This window comes from Eubalaena glacialis, chromosome 10 (assembly GCF_028564815.1).
Source record: "Eubalaena glacialis isolate mEubGla1 chromosome 10, mEubGla1.1.hap2.+ XY, whole genome shotgun sequence".
In the NCBI taxonomy this organism is placed as follows: domain Eukaryota; kingdom Metazoa; phylum Chordata; class Mammalia; order Artiodactyla; family Balaenidae; genus Eubalaena; species Eubalaena glacialis.
Genome location: NC_083725.1, coordinates 117,154,019 through 117,176,088, shown reverse-complemented (window position 1 = coordinate 117,176,088; position 22,070 = coordinate 117,154,019). Strand labels below are relative to the sequence as shown.

General features: G+C 60.5%; 2 protein-coding genes across 4 annotated transcripts; one reads left to right on the top strand and one right to left on the bottom strand.

The window, feature by feature from the left end:
• The first annotated feature begins 1,169 nt into the window (after positions 1 to 1,169).
• On the top strand, positions 1,170 to 14,478 carry PITPNM1 (phosphatidylinositol transfer protein membrane associated 1). 2 transcript variants are annotated; one of them, XM_061202163.1, is made up of 24 exons: positions 1,170 to 1,338; positions 2,284 to 2,402; positions 3,897 to 4,111; positions 4,197 to 4,318; positions 4,523 to 4,747; positions 6,219 to 6,545; positions 6,623 to 6,718; positions 6,800 to 6,907; positions 7,628 to 7,689; positions 7,784 to 8,034; positions 8,358 to 8,547; positions 8,647 to 8,754; positions 8,991 to 9,148; positions 9,235 to 9,440; positions 9,897 to 10,067; positions 10,738 to 10,902; positions 11,135 to 11,283; positions 11,410 to 11,520; positions 11,945 to 12,061; positions 12,275 to 12,423; positions 12,510 to 12,659; positions 12,740 to 12,923; positions 13,218 to 13,346; positions 13,980 to 14,478. In XM_061202163.1, exons 2-24 carry the CDS (start codon positions 2,325 to 2,327, stop codon positions 14,241 to 14,243), a joined length of 3,735 nt encoding a protein of 1,244 aa, XP_061058146.1. In that variant the 5' UTR covers positions 1,170 to 1,338; positions 2,284 to 2,324; the 3' UTR covers positions 14,244 to 14,478. The 2 variants fall into 2 exon arrangements, with proteins under 2 accessions (XP_061058146.1, XP_061058147.1); XM_061202164.1 differs by lacking the exons at positions 13,218 to 13,346; positions 13,980 to 14,478 and having other exon boundaries at positions 12,750 to 12,849.
• A 591-nt stretch (positions 14,479 to 15,069) lies between these two features.
• AIP (aryl hydrocarbon receptor interacting protein) lies at positions 15,070 to 21,174 on the bottom strand. 2 transcript variants are annotated; one of them, XM_061203844.1, is made up of 6 exons: positions 20,972 to 21,167; positions 18,023 to 18,202; positions 16,530 to 16,718; positions 15,964 to 16,140; positions 15,720 to 15,861; positions 15,070 to 15,384 (listed from the first exon to the last, which is right to left on the bottom strand). In XM_061203844.1, the coding sequence occupies exons 1-6, from the start codon at positions 21,068 to 21,070 to the stop codon at positions 15,179 to 15,181; spliced, it is 993 nt and encodes a 330-aa protein (XP_061059827.1). In that variant the 5' UTR covers positions 21,071 to 21,167; the 3' UTR covers positions 15,070 to 15,178. The 2 variants fall into 2 exon arrangements, with proteins under 2 accessions (XP_061059827.1, XP_061059826.1); XM_061203843.1 differs by having other exon boundaries at positions 15,312 to 15,384; positions 15,728 to 15,861; positions 20,972 to 21,174.
• Positions 21,175 to 22,070: the final 896 nt, after the last annotated feature.

Below are 22,070 nucleotides of genomic sequence, written 5' to 3'. Positions count from 1 at the left end.
AGTCTGGCGCTTTTGCTAAGCCTGGATGGGCGGAAGGTGGGGTGCAGTGGGTGGGAGAGAGGCCCACGGAGCCTGGCTTTGCCTTGCCTCCGCTGTCCATTGACCTTGAGTGGAACCCTGCCCTTCTCTGGCCCTCGGCCTTCCAGCTGTAAGCAGTGGAAAGGGTTGAGCTCCAGTAGCTGAGCGCCCTGCCCTCCTTCATGTGATGCCACCAGGGGGCAGCGCAGGGCCTTGGCTGCCTCCACAGCTGGAGGGCACTGTCTCCAGCCTGAGCCTAGAGGGTTCTTTCTCTGGACTAGCAGTGCCTAGCTGGTGGAAATGCCAGTTCACTTAAGCCACACCCTCACATGCCTTAATGCCCTAACATCCTGAGCTCGGAATCAGCCCTGGAGGCTCTGAATACACCCCATCTCTGAGTCCTCAGAGAGGAAAGAAAGGGAGCATTGCTGCTTCCCTCCCCACAGGACCTGAGAAACAGTCAAGGAGAGAGAACTGGTTTCCAACGTGGGTGAGACCCAGCTCGGTGCTGCCATACGCTGTCCCAGTGCCTTGTAGCTGACTGGGTGCGGTCCCACGAGCCCAGCCCTAGGCTGTCTCAGCCTTTGCACAGGATCTGGTGGCCATTGACCAGACTTGTGGACCCGGAAGATATAGGTGGGAAAAGCCATGGGGCCCCATTCAGGGACTAGCACAAAGATTTGGAGTGACTGCAGGCCTCTGCCTGTGTGTGTGGCTGAATGACCCTAGAGGTCTGGGGCACTGGAACCCCACCAGCTAGGTAGAGGCGAGTCAGAGACCAGCTTCTGGCTGCACTTTGGACGGCGAGGCATTTCCCCCACCCTGGGCCCCAGGATCCAAGGGCCTGGAAAGTTGGGGATGGGACTCTGTCATATTGCCATAGCACACAGGAGGGCTGGGCCAGGGTGGAGGTGGGAACCCAGAGTGCTTTGGGGATCCCAAAGAATACAGCGGGACTAAGAACCGCCAGCCTTTGGAGAAGGGCTTCTTCTTCCCCCGCCGCCTAGGGGAAGGAAGAATGGGGCCGCCCTCCTCCGCCGCGGGCGGGGCTGCCCGGACCCGGCCTGGGTGGGGGGAGGGCCGCCGGGCCCAGGAAGGGGGCGGGGCGGCCGCAGTGACGCGGCGGGCGACGGGGAGGGACAGCAGGGGCACCGGCGGGCAGACCTGGAGGAAGGTCGGGGCCATGGGCCCGCGCTTCGCCTCCAGAGGGTCCGGCCACCGCTGGAATCCGAGGCCGGGGCTCGGGGCGCTGGGGGCTCTGACCCGCCGCCCGTCCGCCCCCGCCCGTACCGGGTGAGGGGCGCCCGCCCTAAACTAGAGGTGAGCCGGGACGTTGGCGGGCGGGCCAAGAGCACGGCGGGGGACGGGGACGCCGGGGAGCAGAGGGAAGTGGAGACAACGGGGGCCTCTCGCCTGCTCAGCGGGTGCGAGGTGTGGGTAGGGGCTGCAGCGAAACCGGGGCGCAGGTGGACGGAGGGGGGTCTCTCAGGGCGGGGGCCCGTGGGATACTTCTGCTTCAGCCCGAAGAGGGGTCAACCCTCGGGAAGGATGATGGGGCGGCTGCGTAGACAAGTGCCGGGGGTCCAGAAAGGATGCTGGGAAGGGGAGAGTTGGGGACTGGGCTGCCGGCCAGGGTGGGGAAGGCAGGTCTAGGGGGCGGAGGTGTTAATTATCTGGTCTTTGAAGGTAGGTTCGGGGGCGGGGGTTGGGGAACACTGACAGAGATGCTGAGAGGAGGGGTGCACGGGGCTGCTCCGCGTAGAGACACCCCGAGGGACAAGGTTCTAAGTGGACGTCCAAGAGTGGGGGACACGGGACCGACTCGGGGAAAGGGATGCAGGAGGCGGGCCCCGAGGGGCCGGTTGTGGAAGGCGGGCCCGGAAGGAGGGGCCCGGGGGTTCCTGGGGGCGGGTCCCCGAGGGATGCCGTTCCGAGGGGCTTGGACGCGGACGCGGCCGAAGAGGCAAGGCTGGCCCGCCAGCCCGCCGGCCTGAGCCCGCGGCTCCGGGGGGCCAGCGTCAGCGCGCGGTTGCCGTGGCGATGGGCGGGAGGGGGGCGGGGGCTGCGCGGAAAAGAGGTCAGCGCTCAGCCTCGCCGAGGCTCCCGGCCCCCCGCGGCGCTGGCTGCAGAGCTGGGCTCGCCTCTGCCTCCCCTGCGGCGAGCCCGGGCATGGAGTCGCCGGGCCCGAGCCCCTCGGCCCTCGCGCAGGGCTCGGGGCCGCGCGCCGCCGCCCCGCACTGACGGCCGCGCGGTGTCCTGCGCCAGCGGGAGCGGAGGCCGCGCACCGCCGGCCGAGCGCCTTCAGGATGCTCATCAAGGAGTACCACATTCTGCTGCCCATGAGCCTGGACGAGTACCAGGTGGCCCAGCTCTACATGATCCAGGTGAGGGCGGTGGGAAGTAGGCGACCAGGGCGCGGGGTGGGGGGAGGTATGCTTCATGTTGGGTATCCGGAGGAGCGCGCAGGCCGCACCTGGGACCAGGGGCCGGGCCCAGCTCAATCCCCCTCCAGTCCCGCTCTGGGGCTTGGAAGGGCTCAGGCCAGAGGAGGAGAGAGAGCTTCCCCAGTCGGCTGTGGGGGAGGGGTGATGGTGGTTAAAGTCTGCGGAAAGAGCGGAAGGGCCTGGCGGTGCCTCCCCACCCCAAGTGCCCAGCCCCTCCTGAGCGCTCAGCCCCCATCTGACCTCCTTTAATCCTCCTTAGAATGTGTAATCCTTTGGGGGTAAGCAAAGGAGCGCATGAGGATGCAAAAGAGCAGGAGGCAGAAAGTGAGGAGCGGTCCCAGGTGGTAGGGAAAGACTGGGAGGGGTTCCCAGAGGGTGAAGGACCTTGGCAGCCCCAGGCGGTCAGGGAGATGGGCTGAGGACCAGGCCCCAAACCTGTCATAGAGAGGAGCAGGCAGGGACCCCAGATGCTGAGGTCTGGGCTAAGAGGAAGGGGGTAGAGGTCTGGCCCTGGACGTCGGGAAGAATGAGCCAGAGCAGGCTCTCAGGGAGAGGGAGAGGGTTGGTGCCCGTTCCACATGTGCTCCCCAGAAATGTGGGACCAGAGTCGGAGCAGGCAAGGGGGCTGGGATCTGGCCTCAGAGGGTTAAGTGGGCCAAGTTCAAACTCCAGAGCTAGGTGAGGACGGGATCTGAGTGCTCTCCAACTCTGAGGGGTGTGGCAGGAGCTGGTGTTGGGGTCCTAGAAAGGTGGGGGCCCCTTTTACTCTCCTTGACTCTTCCAGCCCACCCACCCCGGCCCCTTGCCGGCAGCGCACACAGCACGCGGCCGCCTCAGGAGCTTCCGCTGGCTTCCGCTCCGCCTCGGCCAGTGCCCCCACCTCACACCTTACACCCGCTCAGCGCCCTCCCTTCCCCCAGGTCGTCTTCAGATCAAGGTCATGTTTTCTTCTCAATGAGGCCTTCCCTGACCATCCTACCAAAATTGCAACCCCCAGCCCTATCCCCCTTACCCGATTCTGTGCTTTCTTTTTACCACAGTACTTAGCACCTTCTAATTTGCTTTTTTTGGTTTTCTGTCTGTTATCTGTCTCTCTCCACTGGAACGTAAGTTGCACAGGGGCAGGCAGGGGTCTTTGTTCTGTACATCAGCAGATCCCAATTAATATAAGCCCAAACAATGCCTGGAATAGAGCAGACGACAAATACTTGAATGACTGAATGAGTCCTGGCTTGCAGAACCCCATAGGGGACTGGACAGCGTCTGTAATCCTGACCCCAGGAGCTACAGGGGACCAGGGTCGGGTTTCAGAGAGTTAGACCGGCTGGGACTAGGGCCTCAGAGCTGCGCAGGGGACCAGGCCTAGCTGGGGATCCCATCCCAGGAGCTGATCTGGGGCTAAGCTGCCCCTTCTACTCTTGCCCTGCGCTGCAGAAAAAGAGCCGAGAAGAGTCAAGTGGTGAAGGCAGTGGCGTGGAGATCCTGGCCAACCGGCCCTACATGGATGGGCCCGGTGGCAGTGGGCAGTACACACACAAGGTGTACCACGTGGGCTCCCACATCCCAGGCTGGTTCCGGGCACTGCTGCCCAAGGCCGCCCTGCAGGTGGAGGAGGAATCCTGGAATGCCTATCCCTACACCCGCACCCGGTGAGTGGGTGGGGCAGGTCTGGGGCCAGGAGGGGAACAGCCCTGGTGGGCACAGCCGTGACCCTCACCCCCACCCTCTGCCCAGGTACACCTGCCCCTTTGTGGAGAAATTCTCCATTGAAATAGAGACCTATTACCTGCCTGATGGGGGGCAGCAGCCGAATGTCTTCAACCTGAGTGGGGCTGAGCGAAGACAGCGCATCCTGGGTGAGGCCTGGAGCCAGCGGGGGGACCGTGGAGCCCCTCTCAGGACACCTGCCACCTCCACAGGCGGCCTCTGACAAGTCCCAGGCTCTCTCCCGGTCTAGGCTTCCTGTGCATGAAAAGCTGCCCTCCCAGTCCCGAGGTGGGGGAGGAGTGGCCGGGGCCGGAGGGGGCTGGTGTTGCTCAGTGCTGCCGGAACCCCCCCAGATACCATCGACATCGTGCGGGACGCAGTGGCCCCAGGCGAGTACAAAGCGGAAGAAGACCCCCGGCTGTACCGCTCGGCCAAGACAGGCCGAGGACCGCTGGCTGATGACTGGGCACGCACAGCAGCCCAGACGGGGCCCCTCATGTGCGCCTATAAGCTGTGCAAGGTTGAGTTCCGCTACTGGGGCATGCAGGCCAAGATTGAGCAGTTCATCCACGATGTCGGTGAGCGCCCAGCCTCGGGAGCTTCTATTTACTCAGCGTGCACCAGGCCGCGCGTTTGAGCCAGGGATGCTCCCAGTCTACTGGGGACACAGAAACATAAAGCCATTTCCATTTGATGTGGTGGGCACTGAGGCAGAGGGGAGCAGCACAGCCTAGCTAGGGGTTGGGGGAGCCTAGCCTTGAGGTACGGGTGAGAGTCAGGAGGGCAAGAAGCTGACAACGTGATCTCTGAGGTCCATGCTGGTTCTGACATTCAGAGATGCTGCTTCTCATCCATTAAAATTCTAAGACTCTCCAGTGTTCTGTGGGTCAAGCGAGACTTAGAGACTCTGAGGAGGGTCACCAGCTCTAACCTGCAACACGCTAAGGAGTGCAGGCCAAAGCTGCGACTCTGTCGTTCCCTCCGAGTCCCATCCTTTGGGCCTGGTATCCAGGAGGCCCTGTTTCATGCCCCCCTAAAACTAACCCCACAGTTCCTGTGGCTCAGCCCTGCCCCACCTCCCAGGTCTGAGGGTCGACTACCTGCAGGTAGAAGGATGGGGGTGTCCAGGGACCTGGGTTCCATTCCACCACGGACCCTCATGGAACCTCTCCTCCAGGGAGCTACTTCCCATCTTTGCACCTTAATTTTCCCTTCTGTAAATGAGGAAGAGGTTGGGCCAGATAGTTAAAAGCTAATATTGATCACCACATGCCCAGTTCTCTGCTAATCACTTCCCATGCAAGATCTCCTTTAACACCCCCAACACCCCTCAAGGTAAGGACAATTATTATTCCCGTTTTACAGATGAGGAAATTTAGCTCAGAGAGTGATACAGGCACCTTATCTTAAATTTGGAAAAATGCCAAAAAGCACAAATTAAAAAAATGAAATTCACCCACATATAACCACTATTAAGATTCTGATGTATTTCCTTCCAGAAGTTTATAACAATAATTCAATCATTATGACTTTATTTCCTAGATATTGAAGTCTCTAACTTTATTCCTCTGCTTAGGATGAAAATATCCCAGAATGGGTATCATGTTTTGCTTCATTAAGTGCCAACACTTCCATTAACTCTTAACACCTTCATTAACCATCAACAATTTCATTAACTATCAACGCCTTAATTGTTAACTCCTCTGAAGAAGTCAGCAGGAAGCCAGCCGAAAGAAGCAAAAACAAACATTGCTCCCAGCTTCCCAGGGTGTCGGGGTGGGCTCAGCGCTCAGAGTTGGGGTGTCCAGAGGGATAAAAGAGGCAGTGGGCAGGGAGGGGGGTGGGGCAGGAAGACAAATGCCCCAGTTTCCACTCCCGTCTCCCGGACCGTGCTCACCCTGCCCTACTTTGTGGCCCTGGGTGGGTGGTGTGCCCAGGGGAGCCATTACCTGAACTCATGGGCTGGGCATGTGGCTGCAGTGGCAGGGAAACTCGGGTTTGGGGCGTGTGGGTGGGGAGGGCATGGCTTTGATGCCTGGGCGCCTACAGGTCTGCGTCGGGTGATGCTGCGGGCCCACCGCCAGGCCTGGTGCTGGCAGGACGAGTGGACAGAGCTGAGCATGGCTGACATCCGGGCACTGGAGGAAGAGACCGCCCGCATGCTGGCACAGCGCATGGCCAAGTGCAACACAGGCAGTGAGGGGCCCGAGGCCCAGCCCCCCGGGAAGCCAAGCACTGAGGCCCGGGCTGGGGCCAGCCGTGCTGGCACCCCCGACGGGCCCGAGGTCCCCCCAGGCCCCGATGCCTCGCCCGATGCCAGCTTCGGCAAGCAGTGGTCCTCATCCTCCCGTTCCTCCTACTCGTCCCAGCATGGAGGTGAGGCTGAGGCGCGGGGACGGGAGGGGGCGGCCCTCAGGCTGGACTCCCAGGCTGAGGCCGATGTGGCCCTGCAGGGGGCGTGTCTCCCCAGACTTTGTCCGAGTGGCGCATGCAGAACATCGCCCGAGACTCTGAGAACAGCTCTGAGGAGGAGTTCTTTGATGCCCACGGTCAGCACCCCAGACCTGTTGGGGGAGGGGGGTCCCTGAGCAGCGCCCACCAGCCCATGACGCAGCCCCTGGTCCCTTCAGAAGGTTTCTCGGACAGTGACGAGGTTTTCCCCAAGGAAATGACAAAGTGGAACTCCAATGACTTCATCGACGCCTTTGCCTGCCCCATGGAGGCAGAAGGGGCGCCAGGTAAAGATCCCGCACCCAGTTGCCAGCCACCAGCACTCCGTTTGTGGTGGGGACTTGGAGAACAGCTCATTCCTAAGTTTAGTGGGGTCCTAAGATGAATGTCAGTCCAGAAAGGGTGCTCACTAAATACACAGATGAATAATGAGCAGATAATGGGTGGATGGATGGATGTGTGGTGTGTATTCAGGGTTCAGACACAGCACAAAGAATGGAGGAATTCATTTGGAGTCCAGGAAGGCTTCATGTGGGAGGTGATGTCTAAGCTGGATTTTGAAGGATTGGACAAGCTCTGTCCAAAAGAACTTTCTGAGATGATGGAAATGTTCTAGCCACTAGCCACATGTGGCTAGCAAGTACTTGAAATGTGGCGAGTGGGACTGAGGAACTGAATTTTGTACTGTATTTTAATTCATTTCAGTTTAAATAGGCACATGTGACTAGTGGCTACCATATTGGACAGGGCAGGATTAGAAGGAATTTTCCAGGCAAACAGGCCTTGTGCGGAGAAGCATGCCTGTCAGCAGCAGGACTGGCCATGTGCAAAGACGCAGAAACGTGAAATGACCTGGGAGAGTCGGGTGAGAGGAGAAGGTCAGAGGAAGATGGTGGGGGGGAGGGCGGGCGCTCAGGCAGACAGCAGAGCAGGGGTACCAGAAGTACCAGAGGAGGGGATCCCCACAGACCCCTCAGTCTCCTTCACTGGCTTTCCCCATCCTGCAGACCCTGGAACCGAGTCCACCAAAGATATCGGGGACGGGGCCCGAGCACCCAGGGACCCAGAAGTGAGTACGGTCGGCCACCCCGCGTCTCAGTTCTGCCCACCCACCGGCCAGGCCACTGCTCTGACATCCCTGGCACCCCCCCTGTGCCCCGCAGGGCCTGGATGGAGCAGGGGAACTGGGGGCGGAGACATGCGCAGTCCACGCCCTCTTCCTCATCCTGCACAGCGGCAACATCCTAGACTCAGGCCCTGGAGACACCAACTCCAAGCAGGCGGATGTGCAGACGCTGAGCCTGGCCTTCGAGGCCATCACCCGCGTCCACTTCCCCGAGGCCCTGGGCCACGTGGCGCTGCGCCTGGTGCCCTGCCCACCCATCTGCGCCGCTGCCTATGCCCTTGTCTCCAAGTACTGGTCAGGGGTGGGAGGGTGGGGGACACACAGGGTCCCCAAGGTGTGGACAGCCACTTGGGGGCTCCTGGGACCAGAGAGGCCCCATGGGGGGAGGGGGAGGGGGAGGAGGCCAGGAAGCCAAACACCTGGGCTAGTCACCTACCCAGCTGGACTTCAGTTTCTAGTCAATGGCTCCATCACAAAGGCCTCTGGGATACTGATGGTCCCCACAAAGGCCCTCCAGTGCTAGGACTTGCCAACAGGTCAAGGGGACTTAGAGGGGGCAGTGGAGGGCCTGGAGGCCCCCCACCCATCCATTACACCCCCTCCTCCTACAGCCTGAGCCCCTACAGCCATGACGGTGACAGCCTGTCCCGCTCCCAGGACCACATCCCACTGGCTGCCCTGCCGCTGCTGGCCACCTCATCCTCCCGATACCAGGGCGCTGTGGCCACGGTCATTGCCCGCACTAACCAGGCCTACGCCGCCTTCCTGCGCTCTTCTGAGGGTGTCGGCTTCTGCGGGCAGGTCGGGAGTTAGGGATGTCCCCGGGGAACTTGCCGCCGGAGCCCCCCATCCTCCTGCCCCTGCTGCAGCCCCTCCTGATGGCGCTGCCCTCCCACCCAGGTGGTGCTGATTGGGGACGGCGTCGGTGGAATCCTGGGCTTCGACGCCCTCTGCCACAGTGCCAGCGCGGGCTCTGGGAGCCGAAGCAGCAGCCGCCGAGGAAGCGTGGTCAGTGTGGCTGGACCCGCCTCCCCAGGAGGCACGTGTCTCCCCGGCTCTCGTTCTCTGCCCCTGGAATATGCCCTCTCTCCGGCCTGCCCCCTGCTGCCTCATTCAACCTCCTCTGGGGCTCTACTCTTTGTTTAAGTCCCTGCCCAACCCCCAAGCCTCTTTCCTCACTTCCAAATAAGTAGAAATCGACTGTCTCCAGTCCTAAGGCTGTTTCTGTCCCCTATTCCGTCTAGAACAATGAGCTGCTCTCCCCGGAGGTTGGCCCAGTGCGGGATCCCCTGGCAGATGGGGTGGAGGGACTGGGCCGGGCCAGCCCAGAGCCCTCAGTGCTGCCTGCCCAGCACACCCACAGCGACATGGCCAGTCCTGAGCCCGAGGGCTCTCAAAACAGGTGACGTTCCTGCCCCATCAACCCCAAACTGGGCTTGTGCTGGGCTGCGGAAGCAGCAGCACTGAGCACCCCTCCCCCTCCCCCAGCCTGCAGACGGCGCCCCCAGCCACCTCCTCTGGGGAGCCCAGGCGGGCAAGCACAGCCTGCTGTCCACCCACTGCCGCCTCTGAGTCTCCTGATGGTCTCACCACTGCCACCCGCCTTGACTTCAAGGTCTCCGGCTTCTTCCTCTTTGGCTCCCCTCTGGGCCTGGTGCTGGCTCTGCGGAAAACCGTGATGCCCACGTTGGAGGGTGAGCCCTCAGGGTGGGGGTGGGCTTCACCTGCCCCTCCCCCATCTCCTCTTTGTTTCACCTGAAACGGGGGTGTTTATACCATTCCCCACTGTACAAACAAATGGCTTGGCTAGAGAGGGAAAACCTGAGGCCCAGAAAGAAGGGACTTGCCAAGGCCAAGTGTCCCAAAGTGCACCAGGAGGAACTCATACCCACAGATGCTCTTCATGAGAAGGGGTCCAACAGGCATGGGGAACGCTTCATCTTGAACATCAGCAAATCGAAGACTCTGATCTCTTTTTAGCCGAGAGACCTGTCTCACTTTTAAGCAGGACCCTGGTGACCTCCCAGGGAGTAGAGTCTGGGAAGTGCTGGTTCAGGGTCACACAGCATGTCAGGGTGCTGCTTCCCACAACCCCTACCTCCCAGTATGCCCAGCTGAATCCCCTCCCCCCTTCATCTTCTGGGTACCAGTGGCCCAGATGCGGCCAGCCTGTGAGCAGATCTACAACCTCTTCCACGCGGCCGACCCCTGCGCCTCCCGCCTTGAGCCCCTGCTGGCCCCCAAGTTCCAGGCCATCGCCCCACTGGCTGTGCCGCGCTACCAGAAGTTCCCCCTGGGAGACAGCTCATCCCTGCTGCTGGGTATGCCGCCAACCAAAATAAAGGGGAGAAAGAGGAGGGCACCAACAGTGAGGAATGGGTGTGGGCCCCCCTCATCCAAGAAGACATGAGGTAGTTCCCACATCATTGGTACTCTCTCATGTTACCACTCCCAGGACCAGGGAGCCCTCCCCTGGCCCCTTGGGCAGTCTGGATCCCCAAGACCCTCTAACATTCTCTGCCCAAAAGTTGGGGGCAGTGGTGACAACTGGGCTGAAGGGAGGAGGTGGTGACACTGAGAGCAGCCGCCCACCACCGGGGCGGGGGAGAGGGGCTGCTGTGTCTGTGTGTAGGGATGCATTGTGTCTCTACATGCACTTGTGTTCGTGTATTGGTTTGGGGTGTGTACTCGTATGCATGCAAGTGAGTAGCCATTTGGCCCCATGAGACAAGTGGGCCTGGGTCCAGGTGGTGGCGGCAGTCATGCTGGCAGGAATGCAGCTGGCTGTTGGGGTGAGCTAACAGGAGAGGATGCCCCCACCCTTCACCTCCACCCAGATGTGGGGCAGTTCAGCCTCAGCCAAGACCCGACCAGGGATGGCTGGCAGGGGAGATGGTGGAGGGATGGGGGCCGGGCTGTCCTGGAAACGGGTGGGAAAACAGGAGGGCGGCCTGGCCCAGCCCGCCACTGAGGTCGCCCCTCCACCCACAGCTGACACTCTGCAGACCCACTCAGGCCTCTTTCTGGAGGAGCTGGAGATGTTGGTGCCCTCAACACCCACCTCTGCCAGCGGTGCCTTCTGGAAGGGCAGTGAGCTAGGCAATGATCTGCCAGCCCAGCCAGCTGCCCCCAGCACCACCAGTGAGGTGGTTAAGAGTAAGTCAGCCAGCCAGCTACCCAGCCTGGGGAGGGAATACTTATTCCACCTTCAAAGCCCAGCTGAAACATCCTTGCCCCCAGCATTTGCTCTGGAATGAGGGTGCCCTAGCACCCAACTCCAGACTCAGCAGGGTTGGCGGAAAAGAGGGAGGGAAGAGCATTAGGGGCCAGACGGGTGGGCATGGGGTGGGAGGCCACCCCTGACTCACTGCCCACCGTGGTCGTACAGTCCTGGAGCGCTGGTGGGGGACCAAGCGGATTGACTACTCGCTGTACTGCCCTGAGGCGCTCACCGCCTTCCCCACCGTCTCGCTGCCCCACCTCTTCCACGCCAGCTACTGGGAGTCGGCGGATGTGGTGGCCTTCATCCTGCGCCAGGTGGGCCCAGGGATGCGGGGTGGGAGAGGGAACCGGACAATGATGGAGAGCCGTGGGCTGGGGGAGGGGCAGCCCCAGGCACCCTTCCCCCCTTCACGTGGCCTTGCTGGGTCCGGTTCTTCGCAGGTGATCGAGAAGGAGCGGCCACAGCTGACCGAGTGCGAGGAGCCGTCCATCTACAGCCCGGCCTTCCCCAGGGAGAAGTGGCAGCGCAAACGCACCCAAGTCAAGATCCGGGTACGTGCCCTGCCCCTCGAGCCCTCAAGAGCGAGGCCCTGCCTACTCTCCCCAGGATCCCCGCCCCTCAAGACCTTCCGGGGTCCAATCCCGCCCGCTGTGGTCCTGGCCCCACCTCCTCATGCCTCGGCCCCGCCCCTGGGTACCACTGGTCTCCTCCCCTAACCATCCCCCCACCTCCTCATCCTCTGCACGCCATCCTGTCATGCCTCCGCCCCCTCGGAACCGCCCTGCACACAGAGGCCCTCATGACCTCAGATCGGGGTCAGCAAAAGCGCCCACCCCTCGGGCCTCGCCCCTCTCTCGCAGCGGCCCCGCCTCCTCCAGGCCGAGCACCCCAGTCTGGGCGCGGGTCCCCCTCACCAGCACCTCCCGCATCCCTGTCACCTCTTTGCTGCGGGCTCACGCCGTCTCCTCCCGCCAGAACGTCACTTCCAACCACCGGGCGAGCGACACGGTGGTGTGCGAGGGCCGCCCCCAGGTGCTGAACGGGCGCTTCATGTACGGGCCCTTGGACGTGGTCACGCTCACCGGAGAGAAGGTCAGGACACAGAGGCCTCAGTCCCGGGTAGACCAGCCGCCCTCGGGCCGACCTCGCCCCAGGCGGGAGGTCCGGGTGCTGCCTCCTGTCCCACGGATAGTTCCCGGTCCCACCAGGTTGAGCCCCCAACCCCGTCCACCCCCGACGACAGGCCCGCCTCGGCCCTCCTCCGCTCAGCGTCAGGGGGACCCTCTCGCCCCCTCTCCCTGCTAGGTGGACATCTACATCATGACGCAGCCACTGTCAGGCAAGTGGATTCACTTTGGCACCGAGGTCACCAACAGCTCGGGCCGCCTCACCTTCCCGGTGCCCATGGAGCGTGCTCTGGGTATCGGCGTTTACCCGGTGCGCATGGTGGTCAGGTGAGCGCGGGGCGTGTCGGGCCTCTGCGGGGCGGGGCTCCTCTGGGCCCCGCCCCTATGTCGCTCAAGCAGCCCTTGGGCCGTAGGGGCGACCACACATACGCTGAGTGCTGCCTGACGGTCGTGGCCCGCAACACCGAGGCCGTGGTATTCAGCATCGACGGCTCCTTCACCGCCAGCGTCTCCATCATGGGCAGCGACCCCAAGGTGCGCGCCGGCGCCGTGGACGTGGTCAGGTAGGAGCGGCCGCCCGGCTCGCCGTGGTGACTGGTCTCCGCCCCTGGCGCGTGGAGCTGACCGCCGCCACACCCTGCAGGCACTGGCAGGACGCGGGCTACCTGATCGTGTACGTAACGGGCCGGCCCGACATGCAGAAGCACCGCGTGGTGGCCTGGCTGTCACAGCACAATTTCCCCCACGGCGTGGTCTCCTTCTGCGATGGCCTCACCCACGACCCGCTGCGCCAGAAGGCGGTGTTTCTGCAGAGCCTGGTGCAGGAGGTGCGGCGACTGGGGAGGGTCCCTTCCCCGCCGTCGCCCCGGGAGGAGGCCCATCTGGTCTCACCCCCATCGGCCCCCGAAACCTAACAGACCGCCAAGGCCCTCGTGGTCCCAGGGGCCCCTTGTCCTTGGGACCAACTAGAGAGATACGGCCGGTCCTGACCCCAGCCGGACCTGGTGAGGTAGACCATATGGCCTCGACCCGAAACATTCTGAACTGGATGCCCACCAGACCCCACCCCCTGCCTCATGACTCCGCCCCCCGGGGCTGCTGATTGGCCTCTCTGGCCACAGGTGGAACTGAACATCGTGGCCGGCTACGGGTCTCCCAAAGATGTGGCCGTATATGCGGCGCTGGGCCTACCCCCGGGCCAGACCTACATCGTGGGCCGCGCCGTGCGGAAGCTCCAGGCGCAGTGCCAGGTGAGGACCGAGTGAAGGTGGAGACTGCAAGCCAGCTGGGGAGTGGGAGCCTGGGTCTGGGCCGGAAGGACCACCCGTGTGTTAGGAAGCACCTAGGGCGGGCGGCTGTGAGAGGGATGGCTGGCATCAGGGGATCTGGGCTCCTCCTAGGACGGGGGTCACAAGCAGCTTGGAGGTGCCGGGCAGGCCAGGATTGATAATACGCTCAAGACCTTGAGTACTGGTTCCACTTTGGCACGGTCCTGGGCATAGGCCTTGACCTTTCTGAGCCTCAGTTTCTCGTCTGCAAAATGGAAATGATAAGATGGACCAGACCTCAACAGCTCTCACGAAGAGCACGTGATTTACTGCGTATCAGCATGCACGGGGCTGGGCACAAAGCAAGTGCTGGCTAAACGTTAGCTGCTGTTATTTCCTTCCAAAATCCCATTCTACAGATGAGGAAACTCAAGATGAGGTCCAGAGAGGGGCAGAGCCAGGAGTAAAGGTGCCCTGGCTCAGCCTGGGGTTGGTCAGGCTGTGCCAGGCCTATAATGCAGCCAGCACTGCCCAGGACCCTGGGGAGGACAGGTGAGGGCAGCGTGTGGGCCTGAGACCAGCCATCCCCTAATCCCTGCCCACCTCTGCCCGCAGTTCCTGTCAGATGGCTATGTGGCCCACTTGGGCCAACTGGAGGCCAGCTCCCACCCTCATGCCCCCGTGGGACCCTCGAGGGCCGCCCTGGCCAAGAGCAGCTATGGCGGGGCTGCCCCTGTGGACTTCCTCCGAAAACAGAGCCAGCTGCTTCGCTCGAGGGGCCCCAGCCAGGCAGAGCGGGAGGGCCCAGGGACGCCGCCCACCACCCTGGCGCGAGGCAAGGCCCGAAGCATCAGCCTCAAGCTAGACAGCGAAGAGTGAGGCCCAAACTGTGGCTGGACTTGGGTTATTTACTTACACACTTGAGAGGCCCAAGTGGCCACATGTGGAAGGCTGGGCCCCCAGCCCCACATCCTGCATCTCTGTTTGCCCCTCGGTGTTAGTTCCCTTTCATGTTGGGGGACCCAGCCCTGGGGGTGGGAGGAGGGAGCAGCAAGGGCCCAGAGGCTTTTCCAGTGTGTGTAAATCCATGAAAATAAACACCACCTGCATCCCACCTGATTGCCCACCTGCTTGGCATCACAGGGCAGCCCAGCCCACAGTTTCCAGTTCAAGAGAGATGCTGAAGGGCAAAGAGGGGCCAGGATGTGTCCAGGGTCACGCAACGGGTCAGAGGACAGGGCCAGGATTGGGGCCTGGAGAGTCAGCCTACCCCCGCCCTCCCCTCACCACCTGGGCTGGCCTTTCAGTTCCCAGGGGCCCACACTTGGCTTCTCACTGGAACCTCTGCCTGCATTAGCTGAGGCCATGGGATCGGAGGGGAGAGGGCTGCACTGGGAGCCCACCTCACCCGGACACTAGGCCTCCTGGCTTGCACTTGCTTCGTCTCCCCCTTAAGACTGAAAGCTCCCAGGCACCTTAGCCCTGGCCAGAAAGAAACACTTCCTTTGTGACAGAGACCACCCTCACTTCTCTGTCAGGGACACTGAGGCCCAAAGAGATCTCAGAGTTGGTGAATGGGGAGCTGGGATTAGAACCCCAATTCTTTGCCTCCCCAAACCACCCAAGGACCAGGAAATGAGGGGTGATGACCCCAGCTCTCCCAATGGATCAGCTCGGCAGGCCCAGAGAGAGAGAGAGAGAGAGAGAGAGATAAATAAGGCCTTTATATACAGAGAAGCATGATACAGCGGGGGCGGGTGGGCTGGTAGCAGCAGCAGCGAGCTGGGCAGGGCGGCCGGGCCAGCGGGGCCCTGTCAGTGGGAGAAGATGCCCCGGAAGCGGGCCTTGTCTTCCTCGTCCTTCTGCCGGATTCTTGCCTCGAGGGCCCGCAGCTCGCGGCTCACGACGGGCGCCAGGGCGGGGTCCAGCTCCAGCACCTTGGCGAAGTCAGCCTGGGCCTCCTGGGCATTCCACACTGCCGCGTGCGCCTTGCCCCGCTTGAAGTAGGCCTTGACGTTGTCTGCAGGGGGTGCCAGTGGGCAGCAGGCACACAAGGGCATGAAGGGGGGACCAGCCAGCTACCTGGCTTGACTTCTGGCACCAGGGGCCAGAAGTCATAGGACGGAGCCCATGAGGATGCCAACCCCACCCCGAACCCCCATTCATATCTCACTGGCGCGACAGGGCCCATGGCCCTGCCTGGGTGGATGATATTTGGTCGGGTTCCCACGGGACTTCAGAATGGGGGTGATATGAAAGGCTCAGTTTCGTGCCCCGGTGCCCAGTGGTTACGGAAGAGGCTGCTCTACTGACCGCCCGCTGGCCCACCCTGGCGGCCCAGTGCCCGGTGCTCACCGTCATACTTATTGAGGATGGAGGAGCAGTGGTCCAGCACTTCGTAATACTCCTGGGCCGCCAGCTTGCACTGACAGTAGTTGAGCAGCAGCGGTGTGATTTGCTGATCCAGCTGCATCCAGTCAGGGGACCCAGGCTGTTCCTGGGGGCATGGGGGGAGGGAGAGGGCAAACGATGCTGAAACCTGGGCCCCCTGGCCCCACCTCACCCCCTCCACCCACCCACGGCAGCCTCCAGGCGGCACCTTCATCTGAAGGTTCTTGAGGCAGGCGATGGCGTCGTAGTACTTGGCGGCAGCCTCCTTCACGCGGCCCTCGCGGTACAACCGGTTGCCCTCCTGGTGTATGACCGGCACTGCCTTTGCCTTCTCCTCATCCGTCATCGCCCATGGGTCCTGCTGGTACGTGCCAGGGTTCTCCACCTGCCGGGGTGTAGGCCAAGTCAGGGCCCAGGGCCAGCCTCTGGGCTGGCCGGGCCTGGGACATTGGTTACCGGAAACAGAATCACTTGTTCATTCACTGATCATTCAACAAACGTTTATGTAGCATCTCCTACGTGCCCAGCACTGTGCGGGGTTCTAGAAATAGAGCAGTGAACAGGATGGTGAAAATCTCTGCCCTTGCAGAGACCTGAAGGAGGGGGAGGGCACTGCCAGGGGTTCCGCAAAGGTGTCCTTGTACCTGCCCCACCCCAAGCCCAACCAACAGTCAGTGAGCCCACCAACTCTGGGCAGGCAGGTGGGACCAGCACCCGCTCTGAAGCTGGGCAGTGGGAGTTTGGCGAGGTGCCTGGGGCTTGGTGGCCCCTCACCTTAAGCATCTCGATGTCGAAGATGAGAGGCTGGGGGTTCTGCTGCAGGGCGTCCAGATCGGCGTGGCCCAGGGAATTGTGCTCGTGCATCTGGGCGATGCCGCAGCAGTGCCGCTGGCCCTCCAGGGGGTCTTTGCCAGCTGCAATGTTGCGTAGACTCTTGGCCACCAACGGATACAGGACCACATGCTGCCGGAGGGTGAGTGGGCACCAATGGGCTGGCTGGTCACCGGCCCAAGAGGCCCAGCCCCCTGCCCCATCACCATCTGAGAAAGGACACTGAGGCCCAGAGAGGGGCAGGAACTGGTTCAGGAGAAACACAGGAGGACATTTCCCTCGGGACTCCTCCAGCCTCCCAGCCCTCCAGCCCGGTGTGGGCCTCAGCTCCTGCCACACTTTCTGGCCACCAAACCAAGCCGAGCACCTACCCCCGCCAACCTCCACACAAACACACACTCCCGCTGTCAACCGGTCTCCCCTGTCCTTACAAGCCCAGTGGAATTCTTACCTCTTCCTCCTCCTCCCAGGCTTGCAGCCCACAAGCTGGGCTCCCTCCACATTCTGTTTCCAGCGTCTCTTCTGTCCTGCCCCATCTCCACCCCTTTCAGGGCCTATCTCCAAAGTGGGTTTAGGGCAGCAACCTCAAAACCCTCAGGGGAGACCCTCAGGCATAGAGGACCTAGCTTTTCTTTTTTTTTTTTTTTTTTGGCCACTAGGCTTGTGGGATTTTAGTTCCCCGACCAGGGATTGAACCCGGGGCCACGGCAGTGAAAGTGCTGAGTCCTAACCTCTGGAGCGCCAGGGAATTCCTGGGGACCTAGCTTTTGACCTTTCACTAGGAACATCTGCTGGGATGGTGGGAGCCAGACCACCCTCCCCTCAGTCTAACCAGCTCCTCTCACTGACCCTGCACAGGGCAGACTGCTTGGCTAACATTCATCCAGCCAGCAGATACGTTCTGAGTCTTGGCTCTGGGCTGGCCCACTATGCGCATTTTGAAGGTAAACAGGCCCAATCCCTGCCCTGAAGTAGCTTACATGCAGACAGAGGACCAGATCCTGGCCATGCAGAGCATGAGGGGCTGGAGAACCTAGAGAAGGGGTTCAAGTCAACCACCAGTAGTCAGGGAAGGCTTCCTGGGGGTGGTGACCCAGGAATTCAGTTTGCAGTGGGAGGGAGGATCTTGGCCAAGAAAGGGATGGAAACACAGGGAGGTGAGTGGGAGGGAGACCCTGCAGGGCCATGTGAGCATCTATGGCTTACACTTTAGCTCGACAGTGACCAGGAGCCAGAGGGGTTTGAAGCAAGGAGTTGTGTGGGTCATTGCATTTGAGAGCCAGTCCCTGGCTGCAGTCCGGCTAAGGGAGAGGAAAAAGTGGAATAGGGGCCAGGATGCCAGTGTCCTGGTGGTGTGGTGCCCTGGAGGGAGTCGGTGGTGGCCTAGCCATTGGGCGCGGCCAGACAGATGCAGGCAGGCACAGGGCATCGGGTACCTTGACGTCGCAGCAGAACTGGGCAATCTCGCCCTCCCGCATGGTGCACACAATGGTCTCCCACACGGGCAGCTTGAACTTCTTGCCGATGATGAGCTCCATGGGCTTGCCGCGCACCCGGCTGTCGTCCAGCACGGTGCCCTCCTCGTCACTGCGCAGAGTCCGGTAGTGGAACGTGGCCTGCGGGCCGCAAATGGGATCAGACAAGGGCACAGCCTTCCCCCATCCCCCAAGGACAAGCCCAGCTCGCAGCCTGCAGATGGCACAAGGGACAGGGCTCTCCCAGGGGTCACCGCCCAACCTTACACCTGGCTTTACCGCACCACCCAGGTGAGGATGCTGTCACCGAGAGGGAAGGGGTCCAAATCACATGGCTAGTGGGTGGACGGGCTGGGACAGGAGCCCAAGCAGTCTGGCACTAATCATTCTTTCAGCAAATATTTACTGAGCACCTACTACATGCCTGAGCTCTGTGCTAGGCCCAGCAGTGAACAAAACAGACAGAAGTCCCTGCCCCCATGGAGCTCACATGGAACTTCTAGAGGAAAGAGATGGGCCTCAAAATGTGCTGTGTGAGGTCGAGCTAAGTGCTATGGATCAGAAAACAAAATGCAGCAGGGTAAGGCAGGGTGAGTTTAGGGGGCAGGAGTCTCTGCGAGGACAACATTTAAGCAGAGATCTGAGGGAGTTCCCTGGCGGTCCAGTAGTTAGGACTCAGTGCTTTCACTGCCAGGACCCAGGTTCGATCCCTGGTCGGGAAACTAAGATCCCACAAGCTGTGCTGTGTGGCCAAAAAAAACCCCAGAGATCTGAAGGGAGAAGCAAGCCAGGCAGATGCTGGGGTAGGAAGGGGTGGAAACTTTCTAGGTCAAGAGAATAGCAGGTGCAAAAGCCTTGCAGAGGGACAGCGTGTGGTGTGCTCACAAAACGGGAAGCCAGTGTAGCAGAAGCAGAGTGAACAAGGGCGAGGAATTGTGCATCACGGGGTCGCCAGGTCAGCAAGGATGGACCCCACAGCGCCTGCAGGCAGTGGCGAGGAGTTCGTTTTTTCACTCTGAGTTGGGAGCCACCGGGTGGCTCCAAGCAGAGGAGGGACATGATCTGACGTGGGTTCTGCTGCTGCTGGGATGAGAACAGGCTGGAGCGGGGGGAGGACAGAAGCAGGAAGGTGGTTACTGCAATAACCCAGGAGAGAGACGATGGCGGCCTGGACCAGGGTGGTAGTGGCAGAAGTGGTGAGAAGCGGTCAGATCCCCGGTGTATTCTGAGGATCTTCTGTGGGAAGTGAGAGAACAGAGGAGCCGTGGAGACTGGGAGGGTTTTGGCCTGAGCAACCAAAAGGCTGGAGGTGCCCTTAGCTTAGATGGGAAGGCTTGGGGGGAGCAGGTGAAGTTTGAGGTGCCAACCAGACATCCAGGTGGAGATGGTGAGTAGGGAGCCGGATATCAACTTTAAAGGAGAGGGAAGGCTAGAGATAGACATGTGGGAGTGGCCCAGGCATGGAGAGTTTTTTAAAAGAGATGAGCCTGGATGAGATCATCTCAGGGCGAGTGAAGAGAGAAGAGGTCTAAAGACTGAACCCTCCACAGGATATGGTTAGAGGAACCCACACTCTTTACCACCACCCCTAGCCACTCCTCTGAGCTCTGTTTCCACATCAGTAAAATGGGGTCAACAATAGTACCTACCCCTCTTGTGAGAATGAAAGAAAATAAACTTGTGAAGCACTTAGCACGGTGCTCATGTGAGCCCTCAATCAATGCCGGTGATTGGTTTTTTAATTTACCTGTACCTGTTCCTTCAGGGTCATTGTTCACAGATCTTCACTATTTTTACAGTGTTCTCTCCAGCTGGTGTGTCTGTTCCATCCAGGATCTCCCTTGCCAGGACCTTCTTCAAGGCCACCAACCCCCCAGCCCATGGGGGAATCCACCCACATCCACGTCCCTTCTCTCATCTGGGAAAGGATCCCTCTTGGTATCACTGATCACTAGGGCTATGCAGCTCTGCCTCAAAGCACTCACACTGAGCGAGGCTAGGATCTTTACCTGCTGGATCTCGGCACAGTAGCTCTTACTTTTGGTGGCCCCAGTATGTTTTAAATGTTAAACTGTTGTAGTCATCAACGAGGTATGTCACTTCAGTTATTTTGGGGGCCAGGATCTTTACTCATTCGCTCAAGATGCGTGTCCTATGTGACTGCTCTGCTGGGCACGGGGGCTGCCCCCAGGAAGCTGCTTACTCTACAGGCAAGTGGCAACAGGGAAAGGCCCTCCAGGACGAGGGAACTGCATGAGCAGAAGCAGGTAAGCCTGGAGATGTACATTGTTTGGGGGAAGGGGCCGGAGAGGCTGGAGGTGGGGGCCTGGATGTGCAAAGGAGGAAGATGGGAGGCTCTTTATTTCCCAGCCCTTATCTGTCCCGAGCAATGCCACGAAGAGCACTCAGAAAGCTGCCAAAAGGATTCTGGTCTGGCAGACCCAACCTCTGGGCCTGTTTGTTCTCTCGGTTGGTGCGTCCCAGGGCCTCAATTTTCCCATCTAAGAAATGGGAGCTGGTCTGTGTTTTCAGAAGGCCCTTCCGTCTATAGATTTTGAACCTTGCAAACCAGGGACCCCTCCCAGAGCCCAGGTTTCCGGTTTAGGGTCTTCTCCAGCGCTGGGTATGTGCAAGCAATAGGGTCAACCCTCCCACCTCCCGCAACCTGTTTATAATGACTGACGGCCTCCCCAACCAACGTGGCCACACGGCCAAGCCAGGGGGCGGGGCAGACGCATCCTAATTCACCCTCTACTTAAATACAGACCAATCAGCGTCGAGCTCGGCATGTGAGAGGTAGGGTCACCGACCACTGCTATCTGGGCATGCGCAATCTCTCGCCTACGGCCTCCTCCCGCCTCGCATGCGCACCGCGCCACGGACGGTTAAGGGAAGGGGATAAACACGAACCTTGGTTCCATCCTGAAAGTCAGGGAGCTCTCCTCGGCCCTCCTTTAGCACACGCTTTTGGATCCCGTCCTCCCGGAGTCTTGCGATGATATCCGCCATCCTCCTTCCCCGCTGCTCTCTTTCGGCAACTTCCGGACTCGCTCGGCAGCTTCCGGACCTGCTTCGTCAACTTCGGCAACTTCCGAGCTGGCGCCATCTTGGCTAAGGGCAGACGTCGTAAAGGGCCTGAACGTGGAAACGGACAGTGATTGGTTCTCTGCGCTGCGGCTGAGCGCGCGGGTCTCACCAGGGGCGGGGCCTGAGACTGTCTAGGGGAGGTGAGAGAGGCGGGGCCAGAGTCGGCCGGGCGGGGCGGGGGCGTCCCTAGCAATTGTGTCATTGAACTGATATAGACTGGGCCCTCCCAGGTGGCCGTGTGCCACTCTATTTTAAGTTGTAGGAGCAGTATAACAGCGTTACAGAACTAGGATGGAGCGGGGGCTGGGGGCCCGTCGGTAACGCCACCCCCTAAAACTACTATTTTTGTGTATTCCTTTCTGGGTTTTTTTCTTTTAGCATACCTAGCACAATAGTCGTGACTTTTGCATCCTGGATTTTTCTCTTTAAATATAAATAAATAAATAAGTAAAACTAGGAGTAAGAAAGAGAGGAAGGAGGGTTTCTGTGTTCCTGTGGGAACCGTAAACTCCCCAAGAGACTTGACAGTCCCTTGTGGGGTCCTGGCTGGGTGTGTCGTCACCATGGAATCCTCCGCGGTGTCTGGCACATAGTAGTTGCCCAGTGAGTATTAGGAAATATAGGAATGATAGAAGTGAGGCACTTCGGGGGTAGTACAACATTTCTCTCCGCCTCTGGAAACTAGCTGTGAAGAATAGCTGTAAGAGTTTTCTGCTCCCACTTTCGAGGTTTAGGTAACCGAATAAAGGGAATGTCTTGGGACCTGTGCACTGTCTTCATTCCATCCTCAAAAATGCGAAGAATTATTGTCCGTCCCCTTTGTCCCACGTGCTAAGGGCTTCAGATATTTATGCTGGTTCATTTCCCCCCCAAAAGTCCCCTGAGAGAGATGGAACCTCTGGGGTGAAAGGGAAACATGCTT

Bases quoted from the DNA above. Each gene is read 5' to 3' on its own strand.
- PITPNM1 (XM_061202163.1), top strand. From the start codon at position 2,325: ATGCTCATCAAGGAGTACCACATTCTGCTGCCCATGAGCCTGGACGAG. The intron at 2,403-3,896 runs GTGAGGGCGGTG...CCTGCGCTGCAG, and splicing joins CCCAGCTCTACATGATCCAG to AAAAAGAGCCGAGAAGAGTC. The intron at 4,112-4,196 runs GTGAGTGGGTGG...CCCTCTGCCCAG, and splicing joins TATCCCTACACCCGCACCCG to GTACACCTGCCCCTTTGTGG.
- AIP (XM_061203844.1), bottom strand. From the start codon at position 21,070: ATGGCGGATATCATCGCAAGACTCCGGGAGGACGGGATCCAAAAGCGT. The intron at 18,203-20,971 runs GTTCGTGTTTAT...TGCGGCCCGCAG, and splicing joins ACTTTCAGGATGGAACCAAG to GCCACGTTCCACTACCGGAC. The intron at 16,719-18,022 runs GTACCCGATGCC...ACCCTCCGGCAG, and splicing joins AGTTCTGCTGCGACGTCAAG to CATGTGGTCCTGTATCCGTT.